This window comes from Nycticebus coucang, chromosome 2, assembly GCF_027406575.1.
Source record: "Nycticebus coucang isolate mNycCou1 chromosome 2, mNycCou1.pri, whole genome shotgun sequence".
Taxonomy (NCBI): Eukaryota; Metazoa; Chordata; class Mammalia; order Primates; family Lorisidae; genus Nycticebus; species Nycticebus coucang.
This window is the reverse complement of record NC_069781.1, coordinates 163,373,281-163,399,352: the sequence shown is the minus strand read 5'-3', so window position 1 is coordinate 163,399,352 and position 26,072 is coordinate 163,373,281. Positions and strand designations below refer to the sequence as shown.

General features: G+C 39.0%; 1 protein-coding gene across 4 annotated transcripts in view; it reads left to right on the top strand.

Moving 5' to 3' along the window:
- CDH11 (cadherin 11) overlaps positions 1 to 20,788 on the top strand; it is a 165,626-nt gene extending 144,838 nt beyond the window's left edge. For all 4 annotated transcript variants that reach the window (XM_053603293.1, XM_053603305.1, XM_053603284.1 and 1 more), the window contains exons 12-13: positions 14,973 to 15,224; positions 17,892 to 20,788. In XM_053603293.1, coding sequence (XP_053459268.1) covers positions 14,973 to 15,224; positions 17,892 to 18,388 — 749 coding nt within the window. In that variant the 3' untranslated portion in view covers positions 18,389 to 20,788. The remainder of the gene's footprint in view (positions 1 to 14,972; positions 15,225 to 17,891) is intronic.
- Positions 20,789 to 26,072: the final 5,284 nt, after the last annotated feature.

Here is a 26,072-nt window from a genome sequence, read left to right as displayed (position 1 = left end):
GCTAGGAGTGTTTAATAGTATTATTCATTGCTTTTTCTCTTTTTTGCTCTTGTAAAATGGGTTATTCATGTCCTTTGCCAACTTCTTAAATTATATTATTTATCAGTTTGCAATTGATTTGTGTAGTCTCTACACCTATTAATGCCATGAACCTTTGACCTATTCTGTGCATAAATTTTTTTTAAAGTATTTTTAAAGGGCTCTCCACCTTCTTTTTTTTTTTTTTTTAATTATATTGTTTATTTATTTTTTTGTTGTTGCAGTTTGACCAGGGCTGGGTTTGAACCCGCCACCCTTGGTATATGGGGTCGGTGCCCTACTCACTGAGTCACAGGCGCCGCCCTTCAATGTGCTTTCAATTCTGATAATGCCGTGTTCTTAAGTAAGGATATTACACTTTTCCTATCAGTTTTTCTCTGTTTGATATTCTTAGCAACGTTTTCCTTGCCCACAATTGATATCAATGTTGACTGTCTTTTATTATTACTTGTATATCTTCTTTTCCCAATTCAACCACTTAAAATAAATATATAGTAGAACCTCTGTAAGTTGACCATTCAAAGGACTGTCAAAACTGGTCAACATAGGTAGATGGTCAATATAAGGAACTAGGCCTTAGTAAATTAGATCAACTAAGATAGCATTATTGTAGGGAGATGATCAGCTATGGAGGTTCTACTGTGTACTATACAGCCTCTATTTTCAGCCATTCCTAAATATTATTAATGAAATAACTGTTCATTTCAAACTACTTTATGACATCATTTTTATTATCTTCTACATTATGTAGGATTCGTGTTTGGATTTTTTTTTTTTCTGTTTGTTTTTTACTTTCTACTCTTCCCATTCTGTCTATTAACTTTAGTGCTGGTTTCATATTTTTCTCTAATAGTTCTATCCATATATGTATTAAACTTGACAGATGCTTTCTCCACACCATTTTCATTTTATTACTATTTTATAAACTTTGATTTCTTTATTCCTCCAGATATAATTTAGAATTATTTTTCAGGTGCCTGATAAGTACCTTTGTGCATTTTATTGAATTTACCTGAAATTTATGAATTGATTTAAGAAGAGCTAAAATTTTAAGAAATATTCTTCCTACCCAGAGTGTGATCTGACTTTCCATGGAATCAGTTCTCCTTTTATGACTGTCAGGAATGCCTTGTAGTTTTCTTTCTTTTGCTTCCATGCATTTCAACGGTGTGGCTAGCTACTTTGTATTTTGAAAAGTTATTGGAAAGTACATTTTTTAATTATATTTTCTATTCTGTTTCTGACTTTTGTGGTTTCACTTGTGCACTTCATAGGATCCCATTTTCTGTACTCTCTTAGCATACTGTAAGTTTACAACTAAGTCAAGTCCACCTTCAAATAACACTATACCTCATGGTGGGTAGTGCAGGTACCTTATCATAAGAAAGGAATCCTAATTCCCACCCCCTTCTGTCCCTTATATTATTTATTTCACTTGTATGTAAGGACACACACACAGAATCATGGACTGCATAACAATGTTTGGGTCAGAGACAGAGCCATACACAAAGGTTATAATGGACCTGGAAAATTCTCATTGGCTAGTATTTCCTACATGTTTCTTTTAGAAAGTCTTTATTCTCCATCATATTCGAAGGATGATTCTGGTAGGTGCAGGAGTCCAGGATGGTGAATTATTTTCTCTCCATACTTTAAATATTTCCTTCTATTCTCTTTGTGCTGGCATGGTTTGTGAGAAGTTGAATGTAATTCTTACCTTTATTCGTCTACAAGTAATGTCCTTTTTTTTCCCCTCTAACCCTTTTCAGCATATTTTTATCTTTGATTTCTCTATAGTTTGAGTATAATATGACTAGATGTAGATTTTTTTGACATTTATTCTGCACGAAGATCTCCGAGCTCTCTGGAACTATGGTTTGTTATCTGACATTAATTTGAGGTAATTCTTCCATAAGTGTGTGAAATGTTTCTTCCATTTCTTTTTCTCTTCTCTTCATGATACTGCCATTGCACATCCCTTGTACCTCGTGTAGCTTCTTCCGCAGTTCTTGGATATTCTGCTTAGTTTTTTTTTTTTTCTTCCAATATTTTTTTTTCCTCTTTGCTTTATGTGTTAGTGGTCTCAACTGATCTATCCCTCGCATTCAGAGATCCTTTCCTCAGCTGTGTCCAGTCTGCTAATGATCCCTTCAAAGGCATTCTTCATTTCTGTTAGTGTATCTGAGCTCTAGCATTTCTTTTGGTTCTTTCTTAGAATTTCCATCTGTCTGATTACATTGCCTATCTGTTCCTGAAATTTTCTACTTTATCCATCAGAGAGACCTTACCCTATTAGTTATATTTGTCTCAAATTATCAGTCTGATAATTCAGCATCCCTGACGTCTCTGTGTCTGGTTCTTATATTTGTTCTGTCTCTTCACACATTATGTTCTCTTGTTTGTTTGTTTGTTATTGCCTGTTAGTATGCCTTGTAATTTTTCTTTCAAGCCAGACATGTTGTGGTAGATAAATGGAACTAATATAAACAGGCTTTTGGTAATATGGCAGTAACTAGTGAGGGAGGGTAAGCACTCTAGATCTGTGACAAAGTCTCAGTCTTCACAAGAGCTTCTCAATTTCTATCTCTCTCCTCTGATGGGACAGAATGGCTAGAATATGCTGAAGATGGATATTTTATATTTTTCCAAATTTAGTTAGGCTCAGTTAAAACCTTAATAGATTAGGCTTTGTTTAAAAGTTTCTCGTTGTTTTAAAGTTTTCTCTTGTTAAGAACAGAATGCTCAGGGAGGCACCTATGGCTCAAGGAGTAGGGTACTGGCCCCATATACGGGAGGTGGTGGGTTCAAACTCGGCCCCCGGTCAAAAACTGAAAAAAAAAAAAATGCTCAGGTGTATTTCAGAATGGTCCCTTTTCCCCTCCTCCTGCTGATAGCATGAGGGAGTTTTTCTCTGATACTCCCTGTAAAAAACAGATAGAGCTCCTGGAAGTAAAATCCACAAAAGTGTGTGGTGTAGGTGGGGTGGGGTAAAGCATCCTATGGCTGGGGTCCCCAGGGGATTTTTAACTTGTCCACATTGAGCCCCCACTAACTTGTCAATTACAGTTCAGGTTTTTTCCTACCTCTTCCTTTTCTGAGGAAAGGACGTGAACACTCCTTGAGGTTAGGAGTTCAAGACCAGCCTGAGCAAAAGTGAGACCCCATCTCTACTAAAAATAGAAAAACTAGCTTCCACTAATTCCTGTGGAAGTCTTTGTGGATTTCTACTCCAGTAAGTTCTATTGTCTGTATCCACCTGTCTCTCCAATTGTGAGAGCAGCAATTTTCCCTGTGAACTCACTTCTCTATGTATATAAGAAAAGCTATAGATTTTTAGTTTGTTTAGTTTTTTTTTTTATTTGTTTTAGGACAGAGTGATGAATTCTAAAGGTGTTACATGCCCAATGAGACTGAATATGTCTCATTGTATTTTCTAAGTGACTATTTTTAGTGTAAACTATAACTATTTTAGTTAGTCCATTTATTAGTGGACATTATTCTAAAATAATATAACTTCTCAGGTGATTTTTCTTAGTTTTCTAGGGAGACATCCACATCAAAAATCCTGGCAATGTGCTTTATCTCTTTGAAATATTTTTTCTTTTTTGTCTAATTGTATAGATTTACACTTTTAGAATATGTGTTAAGTAATAGAAATAATAATGGTTCTTCTCCATATACTTATTACTAGAGGTTCACTGTTAAGCATAATATTGCTTGCTAGGTTAAAATTAAGATTTGGGGTGTGTGTGTATGTGCATACATGCATGAGAGACAGAAAAACAGAGAGAGAGAGAGACAGAGACAGAGACAGAGAGAAATTTCCTTTCCATTATTATTTTACTGAATAAAGAACATTTAGTTTTTATCATGAACAATTTATTTTCACTACAACAAGAAGGTAGTATGGTTATGTCATTTGGTCTAATGACTTGATAAAGTAATTAAATAGAAATATCTTAATATTAACCTCATAATTTTAATTGCTAAGCCTCTTGTTCCAAACAATAATTATTTGATAAAGTATAGAGAAAAGAGGAAGGCCTAGAGATTAAATGCTTGGCTTTGGTTTTCATCTCTAAATGGAGACACTTTGATATTAATACCTGGATATTTTACAATTAATCCCGTTACTTTATTTATTTATTTGTTTATTTATTTATTTTCTCACTCTGTCACTCTGGGGTTGACGTGCTGTGGTGTCATAGCTCATAGCAACCTCAAACTCTAGGGCTGAAGAGTTCCTTTTGCCTTAGCCTCCCAGGTAGCTGGTGCTACAGGCATGTGCCACAATGTACCTGGCTAGTTTCTCTATTTTTAGTAGAGACAGGGTTGTCTCACTCTTGCTCAGGGTGGTCTTGAACTCCTAATCTCAAGCAATCTACCTGCCTCAGCCTCCCAGAGTGCTAGGGTTACAGGCATGAGACACCACACCTGGCCATAGTAATAAGATTAGGATTCAATTATTACACCACTTCTAATTCATGGTTTGAGCTGCTATTGTGAGCTCTAAAGGCATGAAAATATCAAAAGTTTGTAGCATAATTCGAATATATCCCAGGGTCTCAGAACACTTGGGCCACATGCTTTGTAATGAACCATGTCAACTGAAGTTGGAAGTTTTTCAGATCATGGGGTTACTTGGCTATTAGAGCACTGTTTTGTCATTTGAGCAGTAAAGGAAAATTGTAGGAGCTTGCACTAAGTTCCTATTATAACAACAACAAAAAAAAACTTGCATTTTCCAAGTCGACCAATTTTAAAAGCAGCCCTTATCCCCTGTTTCCTTTGTCCTTCTCCACCCTTGATGTTTCTTCCACATTTAGTGTCAATGTGGCTTTCATGAAAAACTGGGTATTTTCCTAGCTTCCTTGTGACAACCTCTTCTTTTCATTTTTCCATAATTATGAATAGATATCCTAGTCTCATATACGAAGTGCCAGAAAGTATCCCAAGAGTGGGATTTTAGCAATGAATAGTCTCTGTAACACAGTGACATTGTCCCTGATGTCAGGGAGTTTCCACAAGCACATCAAGAAAAATTAGCTATATTGTGAAAGCACAGCTAATTTTGTAAGCGGATAGTAGTGAATTACCCATAGAGGAGCTGAGACTACATGGTGGCCTCCAAACAGGTCTATCTGACTCTAGCCTTGCCACTGCTTAGCCCAGTCTTCACTAATAAACAACAGATGATATCATCTTCTTTTCTTAAAGTTCTTCTTTGGCTCTGCCTTTCCCATAGAGTTACTGAAACTTCAGAGCTTTGTCAAGACACTTAATTATCTACCTTGTGTATACTTTGCCTCTGTCACCTCCTTCTTCTTTCTACCTTAAATCTGAAGCTCCAGAAACTTCAAAGTATATCTCGTTTCTCATCTTGCTCTCCCATGTCCACACTTACGTTCTGCCTGGAATGGATTCTCCTGGCCTATTCTTTCTTCTCCAATCTCATTGTACATAAAGTTACCTCTTAGTCTTCTTCCTCCTCTGTGATCCAGGAACATACACTAACCTGGATCATTTTTTTTTTCTTATCACTGCATTCTAATCATACCTATCCCTCTCTCCCACTAGAATATAAGCTCTATGAGGCCAGTAGCCTAACACTTGAGAAGAGTGGATCTACTGAATGCATGCATCAAAAATGAAAGAGTGGATGAAAAAAATACTTTGTAATATGGAATGTTGTTCAGGAATTTAAGGAATTATTAAGTTACTATAGTGGAAAAAAATGATTATGTTATGAGATCAGCTTCAAGTAAATAAAAGACCACATATCTTTTGATGCTACAATATTCTGAAATCAGTGCCTCATCACCCACCCTTTCATCTACCATTCATGGATTCATTCATTTGTTTTGCCACAAAGTTATGTTGGACACCTAGTGTTGGGGGCCACAATGAGATGACCTTCAAATGTTTTTTTATTTTGCAAGTATAATATTATCCAAGATGGGTCAACTTGAAGATCAAATGAACTCTGATACATTCAGGGTTAGGTTTGTGCTGCTTAAAAAACAAAACGAAACAAACAAAAAAATGTTTGCATGGAAAGTAGGGTTGGCAGCGTAAGGATAGCCAAGACAGATTCACCCTGATTAGACCAACTGGCAAATGTCTTTCTCTTTCTTTTTTCTAAACTAAAAACATTTCTTTTTCTTTTTTTTTTTTTACATGAATAGCTAATAACACACAAATTTGCTTCTTATTTTTTACTTTTATAATTTAAAGGTAGCCTGACAGATTTTTGCAGGGCATATTTTCCCCCTTAATTGCTCCAATATGGAAGAAGCTCTGCTGGCAGATCAAAATGGCAGATGTCTTTTAATGCACTGCCATTTTCACTTGTGTAAATAATTATGGCTTTTCTTCTGCCTGAAATTCATGCTACAGTTTGTCACACACAGAACAGTTATCTGGGAACCCACTCCCTCTCCAACCCAACAAAAAAAGAAACAGTTTTTCTTGGTGCATCAAGCATATAAGTCTTTCAAGATTCTCCATGAATGCTGACTTGACAAACTCATTTAAAATCCATAAATGTTTCTACCCCACTGAATTCCTCGGTAGTTTTCTTTAAGCCAAGAAATACATAGCAGAATGTTCTTTTCCTTTTTATACACCCTACCAGCAAGGAGAAAATTATCATCAAACAAAAGTGGAGGGAGAGTTGAATGTAAGAAATATGAATAAAATATAACAATGAAAAATCCATTAATGTTAACAAACTGTACCTTTAGCTGTCTCAGACACACATGCATGAGACTCACAAATGCTCACAAGCATTTACTCCTGCTGTGTTATTTTGTGCTGCGCTTCTTACTTGGTGCATTCTCCAGTATGAAAGGCATCAAAGAAAAGAGCACGGTTGCCCCCTTCCCTACAGGGTGTGTTTGTTGTTCCATGGTTCAGCTGGGAGACATCAGAGTCTTGGAGGAAACAGTCTTTTTCATTAGTCTTTTAAGGCTCACCTTTTATAGAATTTACCTCATTGTATCATTTTCCTCATTGGAAAACACTGGGGAAAAGAAAGATTTCTTTTTGCTTTTAGCACATGGGTTTGTTTTTGATGGGTGTGTGTGTGTGAAAGGTAGAGAAAGAGAGAGTTCTGGAAATGCTATGTGAACAGAGCTATTAATTGAACACCCTTGATTCTTTTTGGGTGTTTGTCTGTATGCCACAGAATTCTTAGGTTTCTAAGAGCTTTTCTTTTACCCAGAACCTGAGTCTACTGGACTCTGCCTATAGGCTATGATGGCGTTCATCTAATTATCCAACCATGCCAGGGAAATTTGATAAAAAAAGAAAGTGGTTTAATTGGTATGCAGTAATTCCAGTGTCCCAGGGTCAGCTGTGTGGTAATGAAATGCGGTGAAACCTAGAACAGATTTGAGTTTAAATCATTGTGTACCATCTATACTTCTAAAATTAGTAAAGCTTAAAATTGCACTAAGACTTTTGAGAAACGCAGTCTATATAAATTTCAAATATTGACATATTCCTTACACACACACACATACACAAGGCTGTTTCAAAAGTGTCCAGCCATGCAATATGAAAAATCGAGACATACAGTGCTGGATACTTTCCAGACAGCCCTCATATATATATGAGTCTGACAATTAAGTATGTGAACTCATCCTGGAAGAAGCGCTACATATTTCATTGCTGAATATCACTACCATCAGCTTTGATGTACTTCCCTTGGGAAGCTATGCATGGGAGCTAATGCCTAGTCCACCCTTCAAAGCAATCTTGGAACTTGTTTTCTAGAATGACCACCAGAGCTATTGTTATACAAGATCTGACCATTAAGTTTGCTAACTTACTGCTGCGCACTTACATTGGCAGGACTGCATAAACTACTCCATAAGGTCTCATAACCTTTATATATCAGTGTCTCACAGCTGTGTTCATTTTAATTTTGTGGCGGTGTCTTGCTGAGTGGTGTTCATTATTGTGGTTGTGTGTTTTTGTGTGCTGTGTGACAGCTGCAATGATCATTCCAGAAAGAGTTTCAAAATTGCTTTGAAGGATGGACTAGGCACTGATGTCAGTGCTCAGCATCCAAAGGAGAGTACTCGAAGGTGACCATAGCAATACTCAGCAATACGATATATATCACTTTTCTAGGATAAGTTTGTGAACTTAATTGTTCGACCTTGTGCATATACATATACTCACACACATATACTGTATTTTACCACATATAACGCATGCTTTTTTCCCCAGCTGTTTGAGGGAAAAATAAGGGTGCACATTATACAATGAGTAGTACTACTTTTGTATCTATATGTTTTTAATTCTTTTATTTATGTTTATGCATTAAAATTGTAACTCTAGAAAGCAATAATCATCTGTATGCAATATAATACCCTGGAAGACAGTAACTGCGCCGCCGCCATGCTACTCCCATCCACAGCCACTCCCTCACCAGGTAAGCCCCTCACATCAGCTTCCAGAGAAATAAGCCTGCAGGGTTTTCAGCTGAGTGGCTATGGCCACATCCCCACTGACAGACAAGTATGGGAATAGGAAATGAGAGGATGTGGGTACAAGGGTGGCCCAGGAGGGGACAGTTAGGGGAGGTCCAGCACTCAGGTCATGCAGACCTCTGTCACCTGCCAGCTGAGCTTACTCCCGCTTCCCTGCAGAGCCTCTGGTGAGAAGGAGGCACCACTGACTGCATGGTCCTTCTACCCTCCTTTAAAAAATCAAAAAGAAAAAAATTATTCCTGAAAGTTTTGGCCCAAAACATGGGGGTACATTAAACATGGGAACACAGTACACACAGGAAAATATATATACATATATACATGAGTTTTCCCTTATTCTGAAGGAGCTTTTGCCATACTTCAGGTTAATCAGTGTAGTGAGAACAGAGGAAATAATCAAATGATAATTCAACTGCTAGTAAGTGGGTAACACTACCTATTTCCAAGAGTGAGGGAGTTCTTCACATGGTCAGTGCTTCTATTTTTTTCTCTGAGGTTTGAGCTGAAATGGTAATGTAGGCAGATTTGGACCAGAAGTATCTCTGTAAGCAGTAAGTCTTGGCCTATGTCCTTCAATCTTCCAGCAGCCTCACCCAAACTGCAGCACTATAGCCTTTCTTCATAGACTAGAGCATCTCTGATCAGGTCAGCCAGTGAGGACCCTTTAGCTTCAGAGGAGAGAGGGACAGAGCAAAAACGGATGGGTAAATACAGTCATCTGAAAAACTTGGGGAAGCCAATAGGTGACAGAAGCCTGGCGTGAGCAGCAGGTGCAGGGCCTTGCCAGTGGGGCTTCCTACTTTTAATTTTCAGTGTGCAGGACCTATACCCAGGCATATATCACCCGTTTTGATCTGCTCCATTTTCTTTTTTATTGGCTGATGTAGAAAATTGGCACCTAGTACCATTTATTATCAAAGACTGTTTCTCCATCACAGTCTTCACTTTTAATGTTAGTTTTATATATCCCCCCATTGGGGTACAGCCATCATTCTAATCCTTATCCTGAAACTGGTGCCATGGAGACCATTAGTATCAGGAGCCTTTACATGTAGTATTTTGTTAGTGTGATGACACAGTGTACAGATAAAAACAGCCTAGGATTATGAGTCCAGGTTGAAGATGTAAAAAATCAACACCTCAATTCCTTTTTCATAAATAGAACTGCTATAATTTGTGCAGGACATACACTAGTAGTCAGTGGCCTTGTTTGCAAGTTTCAGCCAAAGTGGGGGGAAAATGGAACCCGCTACATGTCTGTGGCTAGAGATCAGAACATTGATGTCAACTGAAAACAGAGGGACTTAAACAAAACAAAGCAAAACATTTTCTTTTCACGGGAAGTATGTCGCCCAGGACTGAAGGGCATGACTCTTTTCTTACCTCTGGATGCCAAGCTCTCTGTGTGGACAATTGCCTTCAAAGCTGCAATGACATTTCCAAGCATTCACTTTCCTCTCTTGGCCAATAAGTTTCTCTTCCTCATTAGTCGACTATTCAAAGAGGAGAGCTTCCAGAAAAAATAATTAATATTTACTGAGCATCTCCAGAGGGATGGCACTGTGCTCAATAGCTTTATGAATGGAATATAATTTAACCTAAAAATTATTAGTTTGATAGGTGAGAATACAGAAACTCAAGACACGGCCTTAATGTGCTTAATGTCAGGCAATGAGTAGGTAGAAGATTCAAGATTTAAACCCAGATCTATTTGACCCCAAAGACCAAGTGGTTTGTTTTTTGGAAGCTTATGTAGCAAAAGGATCTGAGAAATTTCTTGATGGAAATTTTAAAATGGACGGAATGCTTGTCTTTTTCTGGCTTCTGTTATTAACTATGGAGCAAATCTGACACTTCCCTGGAAATATGTCCTCACAGAACCTCTTTTGTTCTTGTGTCATTCATAAAGCTCTGAGGCATAAGTGTAAAGCAAGGGAACCCTCCCAAAGATAGATAGGGAGTAGTTGACTACTTAATTTGAGTAAAGGAGAATCTATAGTCAAGCTTACATTGCAAAATGAGTTCCTAGTAAAGTTTTTTTTTTTTTCCTTTAGTTTTGTTTTAATTTTTCTATGTGTGTGTCCAGATTTCTTTTTCATGGCATTCCTGAGCAGAGCAGCTCTTTTTTGAATGGTGATCAGAGTGGATCCCAAGAGAAGATAAGCGATAGTACTGAACCCACAGAAATGGCCTCACTGAAAGATCACATTTCCATTGGTGCTCAGGCAACTTGGATCTAGAAAGGGAATATTTTACTGACCCAAGCAGCATAGACCACCTGAGTGTGAAGCCAGGCTGCCAGACATGTTTTCTATCTGCCACATCCACCTTACCAGCTCATCAATTTCGAAGGGTCTCACTACTGGGTGATAAGTTTTCGGGCAGAAGGATTCCTTCAACCTCTGGAAGCAGAGCATAGAGGACAGTCAGTCACTTTTGTCACATTATTTAACTCCAATAACAGCCCCTTGAGGCACTCTTCATATTGACTGTTCTCATTTTGAAGATGAACAAATGAGGCTCTTCTCAAATGGGAAAAATTACCCATTCTGAGGCATGTGGTTAGTAAATGCCCCAGAAGACACTTAGTCCATTTCTTTCCCACTATTTGAACTAATCTTAAAACCCATATGTAAAACATTCTTTGGTAAAAGAGATTCTAAAAGTTCTTGAGATTCTACTGATCTGTCACTCAGAGAAAGTCAACTGGGCACTCTGATGAGCTTTTATACTATCATGGTTTCAGTGCATCTGGGAGGACTCAGCTGTTCATAATATGAAACGTCTTGATTTTGCAAGCTGGCTTCATGCTCAGATCTGTGTTTTCCATTAGTGTTTGAATTTCCATCACCTTCATGTGGGAGCCAGCCTGCTGTCATCTAGAGGGGCAGTTTTGCTTGGAGAGCACATTGAAGAATAGATTTTAAATTCTGCAAGTCTATAAAGACTAAAATACTCTGTTCACATTCTCTCCAACCATGACACCAAGGGATAAGCTGATAGATAAACCAAGTACATGATCTACTGGAGATTCGCCCATAGCAGATTGTTATATTTGACCCAGAAACTTAATTAATTTGCTTTACTTCTTAAAATTTTAGCATTCATGATGGTATTAGTTACGTTTCAGATCATTAAAATGAGGTATATTTTGTAACTTTTGATTTATGAGTCCCACTTGAATAGAAAAACAATGTAAGAAGGAAAAATTATTAAACATAGCCTACATTAAAATAATTCATTATAGATGTGTGAATTTTTTCATAATTGCCAAGAATGGAACAATGGCATCATCTAGAAATAGAAAGAACTGTAGGTGATTGAAGCTTCATTTACTAATTTATTTGACTAGTTCATTTTTATTTTTTCACTATTTTTCCATACTGTGTGTATATGTATATATATAATTTTTTATAATATAATGTGTCTGTTTGTGTATATATAATTTTTCTCTGATAAAAAGAATAATATATGCCAGTCATAAAAAATTCAGAAAATACAAAACTGAGAGCTCTCTGTTTTGCTTTGTTTCAATTGGGATATTGGCAGGGAAGGGCAGAGACTCTTGAAAGGCCTATCAAAGCTCGTGAACATACCCAGTTACCTCTGCAATACTCACAAGTCTATTTATCCCTAAATGAGACTAAATCAGCCACATCACAGAGAGTAAATTATCGTCAGCCTTCCATTTCCATGGGCTCCACCTCAGGTGATTCAACTAACAGCAGGTCAAAAATATTAGGAAAAACCTAGCAAATAACAACAGAAGAATGCTGCAACAAAAATAATACAAATTAGAAAAGGACAGTATAACAACTATTTGCATAGCATTTACATTGAATTAAGTATTGTAAGTAATCTGGAGATGATTTAAAGTATACAAGAGGATGCCTGTAGGTTATATCAGAGACTTGAGCATCTATGGATTTAGGTATTTGCAGAGGGAGAATGTCCCTGAACCACCCTCCCATGAGTAGCAAGGGACAACTGTACATTTCTTTTAAATATATCAGTGTAATTTTGAGAGTCTATGATATTTGTTCTCACTATAGGAGCTCTGTAAAGCCTGCCAGCTATTGGGCCATCATGTTGATCATCTCATTCATATTGTTATAAATTACTGACACTTAACCCACAAATAGAGGCAGACCACACTGGACCATGGTGTGTATGTGTAATTTTACAGCCTGTATTACAAATTTCTATTATTTTATAATACCCATGTTTTCCCACCAGGAAATATATCCTGGAAAAAAATATTTGGGGCTGGTACAGAGAATGTGATGAGAAAGAGGAAGAATTTGGTGGTCAGAAATCACAAAAAGGTTGCTACATGAAAGCCAACATCTGGAATTTTGGTCAAACCCTTCCAAGAACAGAGTTACACCATTTGTCCAACAAATATTTGTTGAATATCTCCTTTGTGTCCGGCACTGGAGAGACTGAGATGAATCAGATAAAATCCCCTATTCTCAAGAAGTTCACAGTGTCACAGAGGTCAAAGTGGTTACGTCTACAAATCATAATGAAAGAGTGGGTTACCTATTTCTGTAGGAAGACACAGTGTGGTGGGTCACACAGATGATGGGAGAGGTCTAGAGAGCCTCTCGGAGGAGATTACCTTTGAATTTGATGTTGAAGCTTGAGAAGTTTAACTGTTGGGATAAAATGAGTAGCTTTTGTGGGCTAGAGAGCAGTGGTTCAAAAGGCCAGGCACATGGAAAGAACTTGCTGTATTTGGAGAACGGAACAGAGTTCTTTATGTCATGCTGAACTGGTCCATTTGGAGAAGGGGCAGGATAGACCCTGGAAGACAAGGTGAAGTGGGAGTTAGGGAAATAATCGGCCATCAGTGGTACAGAGGTGGATGGTGTTACGCAGCCACAGAAAGAATTTAGAATCGTTTTAAACAGGAGCAGGGCTGACAATTTAACCAGCTTGACAGGAGCAGGGCTGACAATTTAACCAGCTTGACAGGAGCAGGGCTGACAAGTTTAACTGGTTGCTGACAGTGTTTGAGCTTCAAAGAAACTCAAAGTCTCTTTTTTTTATTTTTAATTTTTTTTATTTTTTATTAAATCATAACTGTATACATTAATGCATTTATGTGGTACAATGTGCTGGTTTTATATACAATTTGGAATGCTTACATCAAACTGGTTAACATAGCCTTCACCTCACTTACTTAATCATTGTGTTAAGACATTTATACTCTACTCATAATAGATTTGACATGTACCCTTGCAATATACATGGTAGGTGAGGTCCCACCAAATATTCTCCCTCCACCCACCTTCTCCCTTCCCCTCCTCTTCCCTCCTTCATCCTGGGCTATAGTTGTGTTTTATCTTTCGTATGAAATTGTGAGTGATTATAAATTGGTTTCATAATAGTACTGAGTACATTGGATGCTTTTTCTTCCATTCTTGAGATACATTACTGAGAAGAATATGTTCCAGTTCCATCCATGGAAACATAAAAGAGGTTTTGTAAACATAAAAGAGGTCTTTTTAAGGCTGCATAATATTCCATGGTATACATATACCACAGTTGTCATGGAAGCAGCTCAAACTCTTTAAAGAAGATATTTCCCTTAAGGGAGTCATGAGGGGTTCCATTGTTTGGCAGTATTTGAAACTGGACTTGGAATTTCATTTTAAAAACACACACACAAGGCCAGGCACGGTGGCTCACTCCTGTAATCCTAGCATTCTGGAAGGCTGAGGCAGGTGGATTATGTGAGCTCAGGAGTTCAAAACCAGCCCGAGCAAGAACGAGACCCTGTCTCTACTAAAAATAGAAAAACAAGCCAGGTGTTGTGGTGGGGGCCTGTAGTCCCAGCTACTCGGAGATTGAGGCAAGAGGATCATTTGAGCCCAAGAGTTTGAGGTGGCTGTGAGCTGTGAAGCTACAACATTCTATCCAGGGCCACAGAGTAAGATTCTGTCTCAAAAAAACTAATAAAATAATAAATAAAAAAGCACACACACAAAACCAGCCAAATGCTTGACATGAAGTATGAAAGTGCAGTTACAAAAAATAAGCTTTTTCTGTTTTTCTCCCCAACACTCATTGCCTATGTAATTATTTCCTATGCTGATAAGGATTTAGCTGGAGCTCATGCCTTCTTGTGGCGTTAATGAATGGTGCGCTACCTACCCAGAAAGTGGGGTGGTTAACCCACCAGTTGAGGCATTCAGATTCTACAGAATACAAAAGAGCCAATTTCTGAGTTCTATAGCTAAGTGCAGAGAGATTATTCTATGAGCCTAACATGCAAATGACCGTGACTTCTCTAGATACCTAGAATAAAGGACAACATCTGAGTTGCTAATCTCTATGACGAGGAGTGGGCCTTCAAATCCGCCAAGCAGAGCGCACCTGCGGGGCAGGTGGACTTGATCTGAGTGCACACCCTGTCTCCTCTTTCGACAGATAACACAGCTGGGGTGTATGCCCGGCGCGGAGGCTTCAGTCGGCAGAAGCAGGATTTATACCTTCTGCCCATCGTGATCAGCGACGGTGGATTCCCGCCCATGAGCAGCACCAACACCCTCACCATCAAAGTCTGCGGGTGCGACGTGAACGGCGCACTGCTCTCGTGCAACGCGGAGGCCTACATGCTCAACGCTGGCCTGAGCACCGGTGCGCTCATCGCCATCCTGGCCTGCATCGTCATTCTGCTGGGTAAGGGATGTCCCTGGCCACCTGCAGGAAGGGCCTCAGCGCTGGAGGTTTACCCTTGAAGTGCATTTTCCAAGGACAGGCCGGTTACCAGAAACTGGAGCCAGGGACGGTGGGCACAGTTTAAGACAAGAGAAGGGGGGGGGCTGTGCCCACATTTGATGACAGAGCAGACATTTGCACAAGCAGTTATAGCAGAGTCGAAGGCAATGTAGAGCAGAAGTCCTCCAGGGGCTGGAGAGGCATCCCAGAAGGTTTGACAGAAGAGGAACTTGGGCAGAGACCCGATGTTTGAGCGAGGGCTTTATCTTCCTTGCAGAAGGGAACAAGTTAGGGACAGAAGGCACAGAAAGAGTAATCAGTGAGACAAAAGACAGCATGTGAAGGAGTCCAGGAACCGGAAGAAGGATGAAGCAGAGCCTAATTTAACTCTTCCACTGATTAGCATATGTGGGTAGCTGTGTGCAGCCCTCAGCCTGTCGGGACCCCTGGGATGCTAATCCTGCACCTGCCAGCTGAGTGCCCCCTTCTACACATTCTGTCCCAGCTGTGGTTTACACCACAGTGTGCTGATGCTGAACACACCCACCGCAGCTGGACCTCAGGAAGATGAGATTTATGCCGGCTTGGCACCTGTAGCTCAGCAGCTAGGGTGCCAGCCACATACACTGGAGCTGGAGGGTTCAAATCCAGCCCAGGCCTGCCAAACAACAATGATAACTACAACCAAAAAAATAGCTGGGTGTTGTGGCGGGCACCTGTAGTCCCAGCTATTTGGGAGGCTGAGGCAAAAGAATTGCTTAAGCCCAAGAGTTTGAGGTTACTGTGAACTGTGACGCCAGGACACTCTACCCAAGATGACAGCTTGAGACTCTGTCTCAAAAAAAAAAAAAAAAAAGGAGATTTATGCCAACCTGTCAGAACTAGACAAAATTAGGACTCAGACTCATATGTGTGACACCAAACCTATGCTTTTCCCATTATTTTTAGTTCTACATAGATAAATTATTGGTGCCCAAATCCATAGGAAAAAGCCAGTGAATTCAGTTCAACAAATAGTTATTGAGCACCATCTGGGTGCCAGGCCCTGCATTAGGTCCTGAGGACTAAAGAGAAGAAATACCCAAGATCTCTGTTCTGGGCATTCACAGGGTATCAAGGCAAGTTCGCGTGAGCAGATGAGCAGAGGCCATGGTCAGCCCCAATAGAAACATAAAGAAAACAGTAGTGAGGGTCTGGAGTAGAAACTCCCTGACGTTGTCTAGAAAGCTGGGACATGTCTTCCTGGAGGACAAGGGTGCTGAAGAGAGTTTTCCTCCTAGAGAAGGAAAGCTAGGATGGTTGGATAATCTAAACAGAAGGAACAGAATATGAAACATCGTGAAGAGTTAATAGGGGGAGAGGCAGATGTGTAAGCCTTGTGGTAGATGTTGATGGTGGTGGTCAGAGCAGGGCCAGGTGTGTGCATGGACCAGGTACCAGTAGCTCAATCTGGTGTCAGGATGGGATGGCAGGAAATGTCTCCATGATGAAAGATAAAATAGGGTCAGCCAAAACAAAGAAGCTGAAAAGGAGCGGTCTGGGCAGGTGAAAATGGAGCCCAGAGCAGGCACAGAGTCTGGGAACCTCTTTGCTATCACCATCCTCCCTGCAGCTCAGCATGCTGGTGGGCTCAGAGGGGCGCTGTGTGCTTGCCTAACTCAGCTGCATTTTCTTCAGTCTTGCTGAGTGTGTGGGAGAGTCTTCTAATGGAACATAGTAGAAGCCTCTTGGGGCAGGGAAAGGAATCAATAAGAATTAAACAGCGTCTGAGCTTTCCTTATAAATGACTCTGCTTGCTCTTCCCAGATTGCCCAAGCTTAATGGGATTTCCCTCTCTCAGGGAAGAGATGAGATTGCTTCATCTGGGCTTTCAGCTAACACCATTTTCCTATGTTCAAATAAATAGAAGACTCTGCCTCCTGGGAATCTTTATAAACTTCCCTCCTCTATACGGGAATCCAAAGAGAGTCTTAGGAGTAGGGTCAGTGCTGTCCCTTAGACTCTGGTCAGAGCTAGCCACCACCTCCTTCCCATAATAAGGTGGATTGTGAGGTCTCTGAATGTCTCATTCTTAAACTTCAGAAACTTCTGCAAAGAGAATGTGGCATTCACCACTTTTTTTTTTCAATTTATTTATTATTATTATTATTTATTGTTGGGGATTCATTGAGGGTACAATAAGCCAGGTTACACTGATTGCATTTGTTAGGTAAAGTCCCTCTTGCAATCATGTCTTGCCCCCAGAAGGTGTTACACACACCAAGGCCCCACCCCTCTCCCTCCTTCCCTCTCTTTCACCACTTTTAAGAGACTGCACATCCACACATTTAGAATCTCCCTAGTTCTTTTAAAATATGGTATCCAGATTTGCTTGCTAAAATTTCAAAATAGTCCCAACCTGCCAAGTTGTGGGAGGTAACCTTCTCACGGCAGCATTTGCAGAGGAAGAGCCAGGTGTGGTCAATTTGGCACACCTCAGGGGACTCCAGGCAAAGTTCTGGTTCCATAGGCTGGTTCCAGTTCTGAACCATTTGTGCACCCTGGTTTATGGTAAGCAGAGGTCCTCTGGGAAAGGAATATGGGATTTCAGGTCTTAACCAATGCTTGCTTCTTTCCCTTTCTCCATAGTCATTGTAGTATTGTTTGTGACTCTGAGAAGGCAAAAGAAGGAACCACTCATTGTTTTTGAGGAAGAAGATGTCCGAGAGAACATCATTACCTATGATGACGAAGGTGGCGGGGAGGAAGACACAGAAGCCTTTGACATTGCCACCCTCCAGAATCCTGATGGTATTAATGGATTTATTCCTCGCAAAGACATAAAACCGGAGTATCAGTACATGCCTAGACCCGGGCTGCGGCCAGCGCCCAACAGCGTGGACGTCGATGACTTCATCAACACGAGAATACAGGAGGCAGATAACGACCCCACTGCACCTCCTTATGACTCCATCCAAATCTATGGTTATGAAGGCAGGGGCTCAGTGGCTGGGTCCCTGAGCTCTTTAGAGTCGGCCACCACAGATTCAGACTTGGACTATGACTATCTACAGAACTGGGGACCTCGATTTAAGAAACTAGCAGACTTGTATGGTTCCAAAGACACTTTTGATGACGATTCTTAACAATAACGATACAAATTTGGCCTTAAGAACTGTGTCTGGCGTTCTCAAGAATCTAGAAGATGTGTAAACAGGTATTTTTTTAAATCCAGGAAAGGCTCATTTAAAACAAGCAAAGTTTTACAGAGAGGATACATTTCATAAAACTGCAAGGACATCAAAGTGGTAAATACTGTGAATTACCTTTTCTCACACACACAAAAAGGCAAATATTGAAGTTGTTTATCAACTTCGCTGGAGAAAAACCACTTGGCATACACAATATTTAAAGGAAGAACTCTAATGCCGAACTGACAATGAAGGGAAATCGTGTACGTGTTACGAACACCTAAGTCATTTCTTCTTTTTTAATTTGTCAAAGATGCTTCCACAAAATTAGAAGGGACAACAGTTCTGAGCTGTAATTTCGCCTTAAACTATGGACACTCTATATGTAGTGCATTTTTAAACTTGAAATATATAATATTCAGCCAGCTTAAACCCATACAATGTATGTACAATACAATGTACAATTATGTCCCCTGAGCATCAATCTTGTTACTGCTGATTCTTGTAAATCTTTTTGCTTCTACCTTCATCTTAAACTAATATGTGCCAGATATAACTGTCTTGTTTCAGTGAGAGACGCCCTATTTCTATGTCATTTTTAATGTATCTATTTGTACAATTTTAAAGTTCTTATTTTAGTATACATACAAATATCAGTATTCTGACATGTAAGAAAATGTTACGGCATCACACTTATATTTTATGAACATTGTACTGTTGCTTTAATATAAGCTTCAATATAAGAAGCAACCTTTGAAATAAAAGAAAAGATTCTTTTTTAATTCTGGGTTTGATTCTTAACAAGGAAAAAGATTTTGAGTATTTCTAATGATCCGTTTCTATCTCTAATTTAATTGTGATCTTTTTAGTAACCCTATTTATGACCTGTTGTAGTCTATCTGCAGCTTGTATTGTTTATTTAAAATCAAGTATGTTTTACAAATTTTTTTTTCAGCAAGATTCTGTAACATCGTGTAAAGCTTATTTTATTTTATTTTTTATTTTTTTGGTACATTCTCGGTGTTAACCTCCTGGCTTCTCTTTGCATACATCTTCTGATAAAAGAAGGATGCTAAAGAAATAGGTCAGTCTATGACTTTGCAATATGTTTTATATAATATACGTTTATCTTGTGTATCAGTAATTTGGTGGTTGTGAGAGACAAATCCATGAGGGAACAGAACTGTCACAACTCTAATGTTCCAGGCACAGATTCTGTATCCTACACGGAAAATTTGGAAGTTGGAAGAGTGAAGCGTCAAAACTATAAATTTGCCCCAGACTCCAATGTTAATTCTATTTTTCCATACACTGAACTTACCAGGCTACTGTAAGATGCTGACAGTTGAAACTGCTTATTTTTCCTCCTGTAATTTTAACTTCCCTTGAAATGATGTGGTATTTTAAGTTTTGCTAAGAGAAAAGATTGATTCATTCCAAAAACTTTTATTGAGAATATGCCTAGGACCATAAGCTCAGAATAAGGGCAGGGACCATTTGTGAGTCTGAAGGTCAACACCATTTAATCTGTGAGTTTATTTACAGTCTTCTGCCACCGCAGCTAGTTTCTTGGGATGTATGTGAAGGATATTTCACCTGTTCAGTTGGGCCAAAGGTCAAATCATAGCAATACTGGGGGATAGACCCCACAAAGTCATGCTGCAAATGTTTTCTTTCTTTGCCCCTGAGCACAGGGCATGTTACTTTTTCTTGGATTGCAGACACTTTTTAGATGATCCTCTTCTTTCCTTCTCTATTACGAAAGTTTGTTTCACGCATTTCTTGATATCCTGTTATATACCAGTTTTTATGACTCAGTCAACGTGCGTACAAAGAGAAATGTTTTTATGAAGTGCTAGCTTCCATTTTACTTTTCATTTAAATCCAATTGGGCTGAACACTTCAATGGAATAAATTCTGTGGACGTTGTCACTTTAGAATCATCTCGGTGAAGGATTGCACATTCTCAATACTTTCATAATTGCAGGTTGTATTCATTTTTTATATAGTTCTTTGTAATCCAAAGAATATTTTGCTAGATTTGCACAGATCTCCAATTGAATTTGAAATGAAGAAATAAGTCAAAAGGAACATGAATAGCATTGAAACAAGTGTACAGCTGTAAGTAACCCTCTCACCAGGGATGATCCTTTTTTCTAGAAATGTATCTGGATTAGATTTGACAACTACATTTTCACATTTTTATGTTTAAGTGTTTTTTTTTTTTAAGGCTGTCTACTTTTCAATAGTTAAATATACTTGTTTTTCTCTCTTCTTTTGATCTTTTTAAACATTTTAAGCCTCTGTTGTGTGTAGAACCATTTTAGAAGCTTGGAAATAAAATGTCTTTCCCAACTAGTGGAGTCCTTTTTCATTTGGAATATATTTCCTTAAAAGAAATCTGAGTTTCAGTGGTCTTTCCTTATGTGATAAAATAATTACTGCTATATGACATCAGTGGTACTAAGATAAGGAACACTGCTCTGTTCTTCTTGTTCTCAAGTGATGGGTATTCTTTCTATTCATCCATTCATTTATTCACTCATCGATATCATTCTGTAGACTCTGTACTGATTATTTGAGGATGCAGAACGAAACTTAACACCTGCCTTGATGAGTTTTAGTCTGTCCTCTCAACCCTGTCCCAAAATATCTACCCAGTTGTTTTGGAATCACCTATCTACCTATATGCCCACCCACTTCCCTAGATATTATTCATGTATGTGTATAACAGGCTATCTCTTCTCCCTCAGGGTTGAGAGAAGAAAATAAAAGATATAGTAGGAGGAAGACAGATGTTGAACGTGAATGGAGGGTAGGCTAATTGTGATCATTCAGGGCAGATTTTGACTTTAGCTAAATAATCTCCTAGAGGCCATGCTTCCTGGGAATGATGGGGAAGATAAGAGAGCAGCGTATCCCTTCACTTGGAAGACAAATTAAAAATACACATTTATGGTGTTCAGAGAGTATAGCTGTGTGTATCAGGTGATACAAGGTCAGGAGTATTTGAAACTGTTCCGGGGTTATCGTTCCACATCCTCCACCTCTTTTTGAGAACCTTTACAGAACAGTGGGGGTGGGTGCAGGCTGGGAAGCTGAGATCTCTGAGCAGAAGAGTGGCAAATTCTATCTGGCAGGTGTTGCAAAGCAAGGAGGGTTTTGTGAAGGTCAAAAAGCAGATAAAACAAGGGCCTGAAATGAATTAAATAAATTGGGTTTAGAGAAGAGGAAATACTTCTCTGCTTTCTCACTGCCATCAGCCTGGTCTGGACCACTCTCATCACTGACTCCAAAGAATGGTTGCTCTCCACCTCCCCAATCTGTTCTCCACAACGAAGCCAGAAGGAGATTTTTAACACACAACTGTGGATCATGTGATTCCACAATTTCAACGACTTCACTGGCTTCCCGAAGACTTAACATAAATGCCCTTTCCCTTACTTTGTTTCTTTAAGTGTCTCATGTCATCCTGTCCCATTCTCCTACCAGTGGGTTTCAGCCACTGATCGTGTTTCAGTTCCTTATACAAAAGTAGGTCACTTGTCGGTTTTCTTTGTATCAATGATGACTCTTATGTTCCATTTAGTTGTGTGTTTGTGTGCTTGTCCAACCAATACATAACCTCCAAGAGGGCAGAGATCTTGTTTTCTCCCTCACCACTGTATATCCACTTCTTTACCTGTGCCTGTGAGGTAACAGGTGGGCAATAAGTATCTGCTGCATGAAAGCCAATATACTGATGAGGCAGATTTCTCAGGATCTGATCACTAATGAGAAGCTGTTAGTGTGTTTTTTAAGCTTCTCCATTTGAGAAATGGTGTCAGCCGTGTACTTGGTACCTAGCATAGCGAATCTAAAAGGAGAAATGGTTTTGGAAGAAAGATGTTGAATTAAATTTGGGTTGGAATTGTACATGAGAGGTGTGACAGTGGGATGGAACTGTTGAGTAGGAAATTAAAAGTAGGATTTACAGCTGTTCACTACAGATGTAGGGGCTGGCCATGGAAAGGAAGAGTCATCAGATAGGAGCTAGAGCCTCAGAAGAAAGACTGTATGTCTTCTAATTGCATTTTCACTGTTTTCTCCCAATGTTAAAAGAGTGTTTTAACAGCGAAATCCCTCTGGTGTTGAAGAGTAATGCTGATTTTAGTTTTATTAATGAGGATAATTAGTAAGCATAAACCTTATTCTTGTATGTCAAATGCTTTGAAAAAGAGGAAAGGGATATGATTAATTCACTAATTATTTTCAATTAATGAGCCTTTTCTTTTAGCTCATACTGTCTTTGTGTCATGTACAAGGCATGGAACACTCATTCTGTTCCTATTAGAGGAGAAAGTACTACAATCCCTGCTTGACACCAAAGGAGATCTTACACCAGAGAGGTTAAGCATCTCCCAATGACACACAGGAAGTGATGTCAAAGCCGAATGGAAAAGAATCCCATTTCTCCCATCTTGACCAGAAGACTTATCATTTAAATGTAGTTTAAAGCCAACAGCAATGACTATTCCTCAAAATTAATAGCTAAGGCCTTGGCAATGAGAACTTGGAAGGGAATGAAAGCTTCCCAGCCTCCATGCACTGAGTTCATTGCTTGAGCAACTAAGTATTTGCCATGTGGTTTGACAATGGGATTTAGTCACACTCTAAAAACACAGCCTGCCTTCCAAGTCCCCAGTGATGCTGGGAACAATATTGTGGAGTGTTCTGCAGGGCTTCATATCTTTCTATAATATGAATTTTAAAAATCAAATATAAAAGAACAAACTGATTAGGCATTTTATAGCTGTTCATATTGTATTTCATAGAGAACATTGATATTTCATCTTCTTCATGGGATTAAACATGTTTTGTTTTTTAACAAAAGTCTGTGCCTGGAGCCTTCGAATCTCAACATCTTGGGAGTAAGAATTGAATTTTCATCTTGGAAATTAACTCAAAAAAATCATTTTTCATGATCAGCGAATACTGTCTTCTGAAAAAGGACTTTTTTTAGTTCTGGTGAATTAAATTCGATTTTACTGGTCTTTGCCACTTTATGATACTGCTACCCTCCACTTGGTCATGTCTCACAGGTTTTTAGAGACAACGGTGGTCTAAGACTCAGCTTGTGGAGAGCTCAGGCCCTCTGCTAAGAACAAAAACAATATACCCTACATTAGGTGTGACAATATGTTCTTACATGTACACTTAACTCCCACACCTACTGGATGTGTGACTTTGAGTAGGGATCTTGTTCTCTTTGAACTTCATCTTCCACAAATGTACAATGGAAATAACAATTTCTACACGGTTATTTAGTGGGGAACAAGAATTGAGACCACATCTCTAAAGCCACTAATAGTTCCTAGGCCAGGAAAAACACTAGAAGGTAGCAATTATATTGTTAATTTTAATATTGTATTTCCCTCTTGGGAAAAATAATATACTCCAAAAACAAAAAATTCCATTCCTTTTAGTACAACGTAAGGGAAAAAGTTCTCACCTCATGCCTCCTATATCCTCTGATGAATTTCTTCAGAAATGAATTCATTCTCTCATCTCCCTCTTTCCCAAGCTGACGAGTCTATTCTGCACATCTTAACCATCATTTAAGCAGAGAATTGATTGACAATTTCCCTTCCTCCAAAAATAAAAAATAAAGACTAATTATCTGGTCAATGAATTCACTTATGTTTGACTAAAATATGTAGCATAACATTGGCAAGTAAACAAGTAAAGTAGCTTTAAATGTTTTTTTTTTAGAAGAGAAATAAATTTACATGATTATGAATTGTATATAATTGGATAGAAGCTGTGCATCAAATAATATCTGAAATGTAGATGAGCTTGTCAAGAACTACACAAACTTGGACATTTCCACTATAAGAAATTTCATATATTTTTGATCATTTATTCAAGCAATGGGGCTCCTGTTTTTAGAACATAACTCTTCTCTCAAAATATTTAGATTTGAAGGCATATAATTTAATTAGAATGTACTTTTTTATCTGTAACAACTTTAATGAGTTTTGTGTAACCATAATTTTGCTTTATTTAGCACTCAGGAAATTGGAAATTATTTTATGCTGTGATAACATTCTTCTTCCCCTCTACCCCCAGCTCTCGCCGAACGCTAACTGGGATGTGAATGGGATGGTAATACTTGGAAAGATAATTTTCAAATTACTTTTCTCTTATGAATTAGTAAAGAGGTGGTCTCAGTTTGATATTGCTGACCTAGCACACTAGTCCGGGGGTCTCTAGAGTTTCAAATGCACTACCATCAGCATCCATCTCTTCTTTTTTAAACTTTAGATTTCCAGCCAGGAATAGGTACTGAGTAAATATTAGATGTAGGAATACAGGGAAGATGGATAAAGGGAGAGCAATTCATTTCAGGTTCTGGATATTACAGCATTCATTATAAGCTACTAGAGATGTGTAGTGAGAATTCACCTGGGCACCTTCCCTCCCTCCACACACCCCCATGTTTAGATAGTCTACTTATAATGCTTTGGATTTTGATTTGACATGATTTCATATCCCACCTGGATAGTCCCAGTGCACACTCAGGTCAAATTGAGCTCCCATGCATTGAGTAAATCAGGAAAGTGGCATCAGACAATCTGTATGACTTGCTAGCCCTGGACAGGCCATCATGGCTATATGTCTTTATCTGTAACCTCTGATTGGCATACCTCCAAGAATTCTAGAAAAGCTTGACCCAGGATAGGAGAATAAAAGAAAATATTTAACGTGTTGCACAAATGAATGATTGCATTTCTATTGGTTTTTCTGCTGTCTGGACTTTTATTCTACCTTAAACCCTGCAAATGATTCAAAACACAATCTCAAATCCTACTGTGAAATTGAGGGATCCTTTGGCTTCTCTATGGAAGACTTTAATCCAGGAGCCCCAGGGCAGGCTTTAAAGTAATTCTAAAATATGGCTATTGCATCTTTGTTTTGTGAGGACTGTGAGCCCACAGGTCCTCCCAACCTAGCCTTCAACTTCAACTTCACTGCATTCTCACTGCTGGCTCTGAGATAGTAATTTCTAGATGGTCTAGCCTCTGAGGAACCTCGATATCTGTAATCTGGTGTTTTCCAAATTTGGAATATAAATTTCTGCATCTGTATTGGTTAGAAAACCCAGTCGGTAAGGCGCCGGCCCCATATACCGAGGGTGGTGGGTTCAAACCCGGCCCCAGCTGAACTGCAACCAAAAAATAGCTGGGTGTTGTGGTGGGTGCCTGTAGTCCCAGCTACTTGGGAGGCTGAGGCAAGAGAATCGCTTAAGCCCAGGAGTTGGAGGTTGCTATGAGCTGTGTGAAGCCACAGCACTCTACCGAGGGCCATAAAGTGAGACTCTGTCTCTACAAAAAAAAAAAAAAAAAAGAAAACCCAGTATTCAGTGACATTGAATAATAATACTGTATACTTTAATGAGTGAAAGTTATTCTCTTTTCAATCACTTGTAGTGTAACGTCATACAGTTTTCCCTCTCTGTGGAACCCACTGCCTCCTTACTTGGGTTTTTCTCTCTTCATCCAGTCTTAAGCAGCCTCTTTCTGCTATATTGCTTTTCTCTCATTTTCTGCAGAGTACACATTGCTTACTGTTTTTTCCCCCCTCTTTTCAATGCTTTCTT